The following is a 12,622-nucleotide window of genomic DNA, read 5'->3' on the forward strand; positions in this document are numbered from 1 at the left end:
ACTGTGTATAGTATCACATGGTTGTTGTTTAACTGCTCGAACGCAAAACCTAAAAAAGTAGATCAGGTTAGCTCCGATTTCTCGAAACTAAAGTGCAGGACTTAAGTCAAAACTTAAGTTTTTCTTACCTTATTGTAACTTATAAGAAAAGGACATAAGGCAGATATTGGTAGCTTCAGTTTTTTTTTGTTTCCCGTGAGAAATCTGGGGACAGTTATTTACGGTTCAAATATCTTTAAGAAATGACCTAACTAGACAATAAGGAAACTACTACCACATGAAACAAAACCCTTCTCGAATATAGTGGTAACTAAAACCGAACTTTGTGCTGATGAACTACCGAACAATAATGTTTTCGATATCTGCATATCGAACTGTAACACGCATATATACCACTTAGTGTTAAATTTGCAGTAAGAGCATTTGAGCTTTTATACAAATATGTTGTTTAGTGATCAATACTAGCTAAGGAATTACAGTGATTCAGGTTTCATTCCACCGACGCAGAGATTTTAATATGTTAAAATGACGAAAATCATGTCAATAACTTGCGCACGACGCTTCCTTTTAACCTCAAAATAAAAGAAAAAGAGTCATTTATACTTATCACTTGCTTACCTTTTCTCTTACGTACATCCCACTTTTTCGCTGTATTTCTGTATAATTCATCTATATCTATTACTATGTTAATTATGTCCTCGGTAATAATTGGTTCATGATTTGTGCTAAAAATTGTCATGTCCAATCTTAATGACCACATTGATTTCTGTGATGTAAAAGATATCACATTTTTGGCTTCATGTAATAATACAGACGTACTTCTCGCAAAATGTTTGTGTAAACATGACAAATCTGTTATTACAAATATAAACCGGGTTTTGCTCAATTTCATGTAATGTACTTTTGGAGAATTATCTATGTAAGCACTACTTTTGAAATTTTGCTTGCATGTATCAATAAAATGTCACTACTTATGTTGTGTATAATACTTATCTTTAATGTATTTTTGTATTGAAGGGAACATTACAGTTAATAATTTTCAAGTGTGTGTGTGTGTGTGTGTGTGTGTGTGTGTGTGTGTGTGTGTTGGTTTACAATACAAAATGAGGTACTGACCCTGACTACACAACCACGAAGTGAGGTAACAAAAAAAAGCGAGGTACTTTTTCCCGTTACCTCACTTTGGCCACCTCGGTATATGCTTACAAACTTTATAATGAGTGTGCAGTCAAAATTTCAGGGTATACCTCACTCCACCACTCGTAAGTCATCACACAGTGTGTCGCCATACACGAGGTGTATCGATGCAACAGCTGCATATGACACACACACTCGGTAATTCCCGCCAAAACAACTTTCGGAAGCCATCGTGATTTTCATCATCCTCGCGCCTTTTCCTATGAACGCTTCAGCCTCGCCATCGCGGCGACAGAAGACAGAAGACGAAGGTGAGTGCTAGGCCATTCAGATTATTTACTTATCTCATGAGGTATTGTAATTCACAATTTCTGAAACAAACATGGCAGAAAGAGCATTATCTACGAAACGTGCCACTGGATATGTCATCTTTTACCAACTTAAGGACTTTATAGCAAGTCTTAATTACTGTGTTTTCAAAGGACTGGATTACTCCGAAGATTACGAAAGATACAGCGTCTATTTCTTTAACTTCCAATCAATGCTTAAGTTCGCTCATTATTGTCACAACATTGGCTTGAAATACAGATGTGTAAATATATATTCCGGTAAGGCGCGGAATATGCTGCTGTCTGATCTTTACGAGGTTTAAGCTGTTTGGTGTTGGTGTTGGGGGGTGCTTATTTTATTATTATAGTGTACTAGGCCCAGTACTACAGTATGGAAAAAATACATTGTATTGCTTTTAAGTTCTTTAACTAAAACATTTAAAACATTTAGTCGTTATTATCACTTGCCACTTTCTGAGAACCTATACGCTTAATTTAAACATTTTTTTTAAATCTCAGTCCTCTGGAAGTAAAAACATAGTTTCACTTTAAAAACATGAGTCTGGCTTGGTTTTAAAATTATGTCTCATGCACACATATTCTTTTATTTATTTACCGAATTGTAGGCTTACACTAACCGAAATTCTGTGAAATGGCAGCCAGTATTTTGAGTATTAAACTCGGAGTGGCCAATATTTAACAAGCTAGCTTATATATAGCATATTAATCTTGGATACCCCACCATAATGAATAAAAATACAATACCAATATGGATATTCCGAGTTAACATTACCATAATTTCCTGCATGATGCGCGTAGGACATACCCCATGGGAAGCAAAATCAGACATTTTCTATGATTTTGTAAGACAAATTCTGTATCCGCACTGGCGGGTTATACATCTATATTGGTACATATATAAGGATGCAATGTATTTCAGTTGAGAAAGAAGAGGATAGAGACATATTCAACAACATGTAAAATTTATGATTATATTTTAGGCTTCAAATGCATATGTATAATAAGCTCATTTAAAAGTGTTTTAGCAGGGGAAGAGAGTACTTCAGCTTTTAACATGCTGTTTTCTGAATAGCTTACAATATGTAGCCTGCATACAAATAATGTATTTGTCAACACTTGGCGGTTTTCACAGATAGCCAGCATTAGGCATCTTCTGATGTAAAATAAAAAAACTTTAACTATACTTTCACGATATTGGTAACAATATATATGAGAAACTGTTCCATCAATATAGTATTGTAACAAAACTGGGCCAATACGAGATAAACTGGGCCAATATTGAAAGCGTGCCAATCGAATGCACACCACAGCATTCGGCACATTTCTAGACTCATCATGGTGACCACGTTATAATACGACATGTTCTGATTAACAATTAAAAAAAAGTGTGAAGTGTCCCACTAACAACGCACGGACAGACATGGGGACATGTCACGGTAGGATGTTTCATGTTATATAGGTTATTAATCGGCTAATTCCATATTGGCCCTGTAATTTAGGCCAATTTTGTAAGGTCTGTTGTATTGGCCCGATGTCAGGCTGTAGGCTGAAGGCCAATGTAATAGACCGAGACAACAGGGCCAATATGGAAACTTGATTATTGATTAATAATATTCTAGATAATTAGTAAATATGACCGCTTTGAGTAAAACCTATCGATAAACACCAGTTAAGTTATAAAGGGAACAATGCTTGGTCTCACTCTGAGTTCATTTCCTGTCAACAAAATGACGAGAGCAAGTTGTGAATTTTGTACCATTGGGCAAAAAAATTTTCATCAAGGTCTACTTCCTAAGGTCTATAAATTCAACTTTTTCCTGTTTGGCAGTGAAAACAATTTTACTTCTTTCATTCATGGGTGTTTAACGAATTCAGTAGTTAATACAATAAGATTACTTGTGTTGGCACTCAAATGTAATATGCAAGTCATAACCTGTAAATTCCGCATTGTCTATCTACAAGTTGCTTTCCAAATATTTATTTATTTATCTTGATTATTTTTTTTTATTTATTTATTTCGGATACAAATGTATAATATACATGTACATTTTTTAATTCCAAATATAATTTTTTTGGCATTTTTTAGATGATGAGGAGAAAAAAGACAACTGAAAAGGGACAAGATCTGAATCAGTATAAAATTGGTACGTATCAAAGTTCTGGTATCAATAAGTTTAACCATAGATTTATAAGTCCTTGGTTCAACAAAGTTAAACTAAGTTAATAAATGTTTGGCCTTGATGCAATATGATGATATAATATGATATCACATTTTTTTTTTTATCTTTTAAATCTAATTATAAGCAACCAAATTGGTTGCTAAATTGCCAATAATACATTTGTAGAACACTTTTATAGCTACAGTAATCAAAACCTGGTGTAACTAATATACAGTATATGTATATTTTAATAATATGTTTCGTCACTCACATGTGTTGCTTGGTGTCTTCGGCGGCATGTTTCAGTGATATAGCACTATAAAAAGGGCAACAGTTCCACTATACAAGAAGACACAACATGAATATACCGCAGTCTCCCAAAACATGCACCCAGCACAACATACACGCAACACACCGCATACATGGGAGGCCGTACTTACATGACCATAGCTGTTAATAGGACGTTAATTAATCAAACAAACAAACAAATATACAGATCTAGAGGTGTAAAAATTTACTTGCCATGGGCAAGGACGTATATGAGAAGGATAAGTCACACTGGGTTTTGGGCAAGTGCGGCGCAGGAGCTTTTGTGTTTGTGCACTGAGCGACGACTGATTTTCCTTTGATATCCGCCAGCGCAGCCTTTGATGTAGCTAGCGGGTGCCAGGCTTCCCGTCTTACTTTCCGAAGCGGGCCTTCATTTCATGAGCTGTTGTATTTTTTTAACGAAAATTTAAGACATTTCTTCTAAATCTTTCGTCCTAAAAGCAAGTACTAAACGTTGTGAAATTTGATTATCCCCCGCCCAACGAAGAATGGGTTCCGTCCGTCCGTCCGTCCGTACGAATGGTTTCCGGAGCATAACTCTAAAACCAGTAGAGATATTTCCACGAAACTTCATACACACATTGGTCTTATGGTCTAGTAGTGCCTTTTGCTATTTTTAGGTTTTCATTTTTTGCATTTTTTCCGTAACCATGGAAACATTGCTGAAAATATCATATTTTTGTGTAAGAATCGTTTCCGGAGCACAACTCTAAAACCAGCAGAGATATTTCCATGAAACTTCATAGACACATTGTTCTTATGGTCTAGTAGTGCCTTTCGCTATTTTTAGGTTTTCACTGTTTGTGCTTTTTTCTTTAACCATAGAAACATTGCTGAAAATATCATATTTTTGTAGCAGGTTCATTTCCAGAGCATAACTCTAAAACCAGCAGAGATATTTCCACAAAACTTTATAGACACATTCTTTTTATGGTCTAGTAGTACCTTAATTTTGCTATTTTTAGGTTTTCATTTTTTGCACTTTTTCCGTTACCATGGAAACATTGCTGAAAATATCATGGTAAATGGTAAATGTTACTTTGCAAAACTCCACCCTAATATAAATGTCAAGGCTGTATACCTGATTCAACAATTACAGCCCCGCTCTACTTGTATTATACTCCATCTTTCTTTAGCTCAACTTCCTTTTTTTCTGGTTTTTTTTCATACACATAAGTCTCCACAATCAAACTTACTTCAGCTTTGATATCTCCATTGGCGGGGGATCTGAATGACTATGTCCTTGTTAACTTTACATTGGTGTTTCATTTGACTTGATATGACAAATATTTGTTGAGAAAAAACGGTTTTTATTCCGGATTCATAGGCATCTCGCATGGTGTTTAGTAGTGTAATAGGAGACAGTGACGAATCCTTCTCACTTATAAATCCTTGCCCAGGGCAAGGGACAGCTGAGTGAATTTCTGGACATAATTTTTCTGTTGCACCAAGTTTCATGCTATATCATACTCTTAACTAAATACATGTGTAAACATATCTGCTTAAGATATTAATTACTAAAAACAAATAATTTGGGATTAGAAACAATTTTTATTTCACAAAATGAAAAAAAAATTGAAATGGGTATAACTAGGTCGCTAGGGGCATCTTCAGTTCAGAGACGTTTTTCAGACATTCAAGCTGATAAAAACAATAATTAATCGATTTAAGTTACATAGAAATGCTTTTTAGAGTTAACTTACATTAGAAGTTGTCTAACCATTATTTTTAGACGTAAGCAAGCAGTTTTTCTCTGTAAAAACTATCTCGGTTCAAGGTAGGAAGTAACATTTGGTAACTAATAATGGAGCCTGAATCCAGTTTCCGGAATTCGGGAATTTAAAAAAAAAATAATAGAGAAACAAAAAAGAAAGTTAAAAAATGCAAATAATGCTGCAAATTAATTGTTTTATTTTTCTTATAATAATATGTTGTGAAATAGAATTAGAAATATTTATGAGATAATTCTAAAGATTTGATTTGTTATTTTCTAGTTATTACAGTACTGCGATAAAAAATAATTTTTTTTTGGGAAGGGGGGATTAGAATTTAATGTGGGGCAAGTGAATGATTGGGCGCTACTTGCCCGGGGCTAGTGACTTTAAAAAAAAAATTACACCCCTGATACATCTCTACTACTACATGTACTACATTTGCATTTTGGTATAAATTAATGTACTCATGGTATTTCAGGTGATGTGGTTTGTGCAAATATCAAAGGTTACCCAGATGGTTGGCCAGGTGTTGTCCGAAGGGTTTCTACTGACAATATTATTGTCTATTTTAAAAGTGACGACGATGAGTATGTATACACAAATAACATATAGTTTCAGTTAACTTGTAGTAAACATCTATATGATCTAGCTTATATTAATAATTATTTACATGTACATGTACCTTAACTTAATTAATAAACGCTTTAAACAAAACTGAAAGTATCACATGACCCTTATTAATTATACATTGTACCACTACCTTTTGTCAGTTACTGTAAAGCAAGTAAGAATTAACACATCATTTATGTACCATACTTGATAATATTGCCAATATTTAGTCAATTATCAAAAAAAGATATTCTCTATACCGGTATATATAGTTTTATTGGTTTAAAAAACATAAACATCTACTATGTACTACAATGACATTTTACATTGCAGATTTACATTTAATAGGAAGAAAGTAAAACCATTTCATCTGAATGAAACTAAGATGAATGAGACGGCAAGTATGTAAAGAAAATTAATTAATTATAATTAAAGCCTAGAAATCATGAGGTCACAGTGGCCAAGTGGTTAAGATATGTCCAAACAAATTATCACAAGTCCTTTACATCTAGCTGGGCTGCAAGTTTGAATCCCATTTTAGGCATTTGCCAGTTACTGACACTGGTCGATGTTTTTTCTCCGGGGACTTTCCTCCACCAACAAACCTAGCACATTCTCAACTGACCATTGCTGTTAAAAGGACGTTAAACTAACACAACTATAAACCAAAAAAAAAATCATGTCAACTTATCTGTAGCTTAGTAGCTAGAATTCATGTCAAAGTATAAATTATCAGTATTGCAAAAAGATGCAAAAAATACACAGGAATTTTTTTTTTTCAGGAAAAATAAAGGATTCACAGATGCGTGATATGTTTATTCAAGATTGTGAGTGGGCTAGACGGAAGATGAGACCTAGCATTGTAATTTGTCCAAGTGGATTAACTAATGACAAAAAGGTATGAAATCGCATCATATCAAATGGTATTGACTTGTTTTTTCCGTATAATTACATTACCAGGCTGCAAAAATGAAGACCAAATCTAACCAAGTGTGTTGTTGCTTTGTTCAGAGATTCTTTCATTTAGGTTCTGTTTGGTATAATAAATTTTCTTGCTAAACAAAATACATTCGTAGAATTTCAGCACATCCGAATGGCCGAAGAGCTCATGTCATGGCCTGGCGTTTGTCGTCTGTCTGTCGTCACTGATATTTCATTTAAATCGCTGCTAGTAATAAAGTAACGAATGTATGAATTAATTAACCACTACTCATAAAGTGTTTGATAAATTTATATAAAATTTGATCAATTAAATTATCATAGGAATGAAGAAGACAAAGGCCGGCCGGTATCTCAAAATTGGGTCTCAAATTATTTTGCCTTCAATAACTTGACAGAGTTTTAAGAGAAATGATTAATAAAAGTTAATACTTTGCAAGTCTTTTTCATCGTAGAAATGTAATAATTAATTTGCCTTAATCATTGTAATAGCCAGTTGATTGATACACTAGTCCTCTTTGTTTTAATCTACTATTTCTTTTTGTTATTTTCAGAAAAATATACTCGAGCTTTGCTGTAATAACAGTTCAAAAATGAGCGAAGTGTTCACAGAAGATGTAACACATGTTGTAATAAAGACTGGTAGGTTATATTGTACATGGGTAGACATCATCACAATTGTGAAAATATTTTTAAGCAGTTTTTCAATTGAATAACCTTCACCTTTTTTTTAAGGTAACATAATTCAGATATTTTATAATCTTTCAATAATCAAGAGACAGAGGATGTCATTTTACCAGTAACATGTTTGGAAGTCTTATAGATGACTATGATAATGATACCCTGGTTGAGAAAACATCTCTCCCTACTGGTATATCAGTATAGTGCAATGCACCATAAAAATTTGCACTGTATGTTATGGAGTGTAGCTGAACTGTTAATTTTAGGTCTCTTGAGACCAATAATAGTGCAGATTTTCATTAGCAAATTTGTAAATTAGGAAAATGAAAATGTCAGACAGATTGCTAATTAGAAATTTGATTGATACATGTAGTTTGGTATTGTTGTTTCTAAAGAATTTAATCTGATATTCATTTTGTCAATTATTCATTTTTCCCATGTTTGTAGATCCAGAGGGAAGTCGCATTTGTGACCGAACATTGAAGTTTTTCAAAAGTATTGCTAAGAAGTGCTGGCTCCTCGACTACCAGTGGATAGTTGACAGTGTGTCTGCTGGTCATCTTTTACCTGAGGTTAGAAGTATTGCAATGTTATTTATCTCATAACTATGCATGTTTCACAATCAAAATCCCATGTGATAAATTCCATAGCAGTTGGTTATCGTTTATGTTTACACACTCCAGTGTGTAAACACCTACGGACCCTCTGATTGGTCAACTCCAAGATCTCTTGATTGCGATTGGCTCTCAACTTCGGGCTACTTTGTACAGCGTAAGTTTCGCTGAATGAAGACGAGAAAATGGTCATCACGGTATAAATATGGAGTAAAAGTTATGGGATAAATAAGTTCCCCAACGCGTGACTGTTGTTTATCATGTTTATCTAAACTCTCGTTAGTTAATTTTCAAATTTTAAAAAGACACTCGCTAAAGCTCGTGTCTTTTCAAAATTTCAAAATTAACTAACTCAAGTTTGATAAACATGATAAACAATGGCAGTCACTTGTTGAGGAACCTCTATGTAATACACCTGGTCCATTAATCATACAGGTGCCCTTTTTAGTAATCATTTTATTTGTCCATCTGTCAGTCCATCATCTATAAATATTGGCTCTGGCTAATAAATACCAATATCCATTAACGCGTTATGTTGAAAGTTTGTTAATTATGTTCACATTATGAATTTTATATGTGAGGTCAAAGGTCGAAATCTTGTGGTTCAAGGTCAAGGTCAAATTTAACATCTTTTCATTGATAAAATGTTATAACATTGTGATACAAAATTGGTAAGAATTACAAGATGAGTCAACTGATGACAGTTACTGGCTAAAGATGAAGGTCATTTTATTTCTATATTATATAGAGGCCCTTGCTGACTTGTCAGGAGTACTGTCCTATATGCTCACCATAGAATACACACATGGTGGATCATAATGTTGTAATTATTTTGGTGTTATAAGGTTGAAGTTGTCACCAAAATATGCTATTTATTTTCCTGAAAATGTTCTCGTGATGTGTTGCATAAAATGTCTTACTATTTTAAAGGAGGACTTTGAAGTGATTGGAGATACTGTCACAGAAAAAAAGCACTATGGGCCAAAGATTTCACGACTGGCAGAGTCACCACTTCTCAAAGACTATCAAATTTATTTTTACGGAAGAACATGTGACATATCAAAAGGTAAACTGCATGATGAAAGGTCATATTAACCACTAACCAGATACTATATATATTTTGTATTACAAGTTCTATATCATTTTTAACATAAATCAAAAGTGAAAATTAACAACTCAATAACACTTTACAGACAGACCAGTAATACTGACAAATATAGCTAACTAGGAATGACTAATAATAAGATAGAGACTGCTTACTTCTGCTACCTTTAATTATTTATGCACTACAGGGCATACATATGTCAAAATTATTTCTATAAACATGACATGGCACCTTTAGTAAACATACAATCATTATAAAATATACCAATTGTAGTGTGTATTTAAAAACCCATAATTTATAATACTTTATGTGTAGTGAATACAAAAATATTGGCATCTTGATACAATACTGCAGTATGTAATTTTTTACATTTGTTCACTTCTAAACCAGTAACATCGCCTTTGGAGAGTAAATGCACCAGAAATTTCAAATTTTGTTGGTTAAATGGATATTTTTACATTGTAATTGAAGGAAGTCAAGATTATGTGAAATATTTGGATACCTATCTTTCATAACATATAAAGAGGCAATGCCCATCATGACAGTGTTAATTGATTATTTGATGTTCCAAATAAAATGTCTTTCAGATGATCTTGAAGATCTAGCAACTTCTTGTGGTGGTTCTTTGCTAGATTCTGCAAAACGGTTGACCCCTGAAAGTCGACAGTCTTGTAAACTTTAATTCATGTTTGATAATTGTGTAAAAGAGAGCACTCCAAAATTTTTGGATTACCATCTTCAGTTACTTGGTTGAAGTTTTTCGTTTTCAGTTCAACTTTGGTAGATTATCTTCCAAAATGTCTTAATTAATCACTGCTCCAAAATCATACAGGTGTTAGCGGTGGTAAGCTTTTTTCCAGATTCTCTACCATCCATCAAAAATATTAAAATACTGATTGTGAATACTACTAAAATGGGGGTTTAAACCTTACAATCCTTTATGGTTTAATACAAATGCATTCCATCTCTCCCACAGACAATGTTGGACTAGCCCTTATATACATTACATATTTATTTGATGATACATGTACATGTACAATAGGGGTATTGGGATAAGGTAATTGAAAACACTAAATTTTCATGTACTCTGATATTCCAAAATAAGTTACTTTAATATCTTGAATAAACAAACATATTATTGTTTCAGTGACAACTATATGACAATGGGATTACAAACAGTGTTCCTCATGATTGGTTATTGGACTCCATCACAGTCTTCCAAGTGCAGGATTTAACTGAATATCTTCATCACTGATAAGGAGCATCATGAACTGGTGACAATTGAAATGAATGAAACTGATGAAAAGCAGAATCTGAGAAATAATGCGGAAGGAAAGTCAGCTAAAGGCAAGTTAAAGAAAGAATGGGCCATCGATGAGAAAAATGATTCCTGATTTTTCTGTCATGTCCAGGTGAAGAGAATTAAAACTAAAGGCATGAGTGGAAAACTAAATAGCAAGAGGAGGAGTATTGCATTTGTAACAACCAACACTGATTTGGAAGTAAGCCAAGATGGTCCTAAGATGAAGAAAATGATTGCATTTTCTGCCTAACAACAAAGGCTGATTTTGTAACATGGAAATATGTAGACAACAAACTTTTGTAGATGGTCATACAATGCATTTTATGCATGACTCCAAATGAATAAGGACGCTGGAATTAGTGATCATGATGAAGTCAACTTTAAAGAAAGAAGCACTCCATGAGTGGGAATGAAAAACTAAAGGCAAGGAGAGTATTGACATTTTGTAACAACAACACTGATATTTGTAAAGCCAAGATGGTCATACAGATGAGGAAAATGATCCTGATTTTTCGTTGCCTGATTCAGATGATGAGATGCCTGGATACTGATCATGATGAAGTCAATATAAAGAGAGAAACACTGTCCATGAGTGGAATGAAAGATAAAGGCAAGGATAGTATTGGATTGTTGTAACAGTGACGGTGATTTTGGAGCCAAGATGATGACACATATGAGATAAATGATCCTGATTTTCTGCCTGATTTCAGTTTTGATTATGATGAGATGCTGGATACTGATCATGATGAAGTATTCGAATATAAAAGAGAGAAGCACTATCCATCAGTAAATCAAAAACGAAAGGACAACAAAAGGAAAAGAACAGATGATTGTAACAGTGATGGGAAGAGAAAGGTTATGGTTTCAGATCAGTGATTCCAATCCTGAATCAGAAGTGTTTCCTATGCTTAATAGCAAACAAGGGAAAAAGAAGCAAAACCTCTGGTTGTAAAGGTGCAAATGGCTCATATTTGGAAATAAAAGGAAGTGGGACAAAAAACACTACTGTATGTATTGTGGTAAAAGCAGTACAAATATCAGAAAGCATTATTTCTCAAAACAACATCGATCCTGAAAGCAAGGTACAGCGGATCTTAAGCTTCCCGTTACACTCCAAAGACAGAAACTATGGCATTAGAGGAGCTTAGAAATGCTGGAGATTATAAACATAATAATTATGAAGTGATAAAAATCTGGAGAAGGAACACTTGTACCTTGGAGAAATGTGACTGAGGAAACAGAAGCATCACAAATGTTACCTTTTGTGAGTATGTTGTTTAGCATAGCTTTCTTTATGAAGACAGAGCTCTGGAGAACATCATACTTGTATGCAAGTTCAGAAGGACTCGGATCAAAAGAAGTATAGAAAGCTGTATTTAGTAAAGCAGCTGATCTGCTATACCATGTGAAACAACAAGGATATCGGAAAGCTTCAAGACAAACATTCTGCAAAGAATTGTCTGGAGATCAGATATCATTGGTAGCCAGAAATTGATACAAACATAACACAAACTTTGGAGAAAAGTATAATATAAAAAATCATGGACACATCTGGTTAACACATGTACAATTACAATTGGGGACAGAAAAATGAGAGAGATGGCTCGTTCCTACTTATATTACTATCATTCTAGAGAAGAATCTGTAAATTACAACACCATTGGAAGATCTGATTGAGTC

At 33.8% G+C, this 12,622-nt stretch overlaps 1 protein-coding gene across 1 annotated transcript; it reads left to right on the forward strand.

Moving 5' to 3' along the window:
• Positions 1-1,072: 1,072 nt before the first annotated feature.
• On the forward strand, positions 1,073-10,321 carry LOC138311370 (breast cancer type 1 susceptibility protein homolog). The gene is made up of 9 exons (XM_069252774.1): positions 1,073-2,923; positions 3,574-3,631; positions 6,170-6,278; positions 6,634-6,701; positions 7,083-7,198; positions 7,794-7,881; positions 8,368-8,492; positions 9,465-9,600; positions 10,227-10,321. Exons 2-9 carry the CDS (start codon positions 3,574-3,576, stop codon positions 10,319-10,321), a joined length of 795 nt encoding a protein of 264 aa, XP_069108875.1. The 5' UTR covers positions 1,073-2,923.
• Positions 10,322-12,622: the final 2,301 nt, after the last annotated feature.

The sequence above is a fragment of the Argopecten irradians genome, unplaced genomic scaffold (assembly GCF_041381155.1).
Source record: "Argopecten irradians isolate NY unplaced genomic scaffold, Ai_NY scaffold_0019, whole genome shotgun sequence".
In the NCBI taxonomy this organism is placed as follows: domain Eukaryota; kingdom Metazoa; phylum Mollusca; class Bivalvia; order Pectinida; family Pectinidae; genus Argopecten; species Argopecten irradians.

Bases quoted from the DNA above. Each gene is read 5' to 3' on its own strand.
- LOC138311370 (XM_069252774.1), top strand. From the start codon at position 3,574: ATGATGAGGAGAAAAAAGACAACTGAAAAGGGACAAGATCTGAATCAG. The intron at 7,199-7,793 runs GTATGAAATCGC...TGTTATTTTCAG, and splicing joins GATTAACTAATGACAAAAAG to AAAAATATACTCGAGCTTTG. The intron at 7,882-8,367 runs GTAGGTTATATT...CCATGTTTGTAG, and splicing joins ACATGTTGTAATAAAGACTG to ATCCAGAGGGAAGTCGCATT.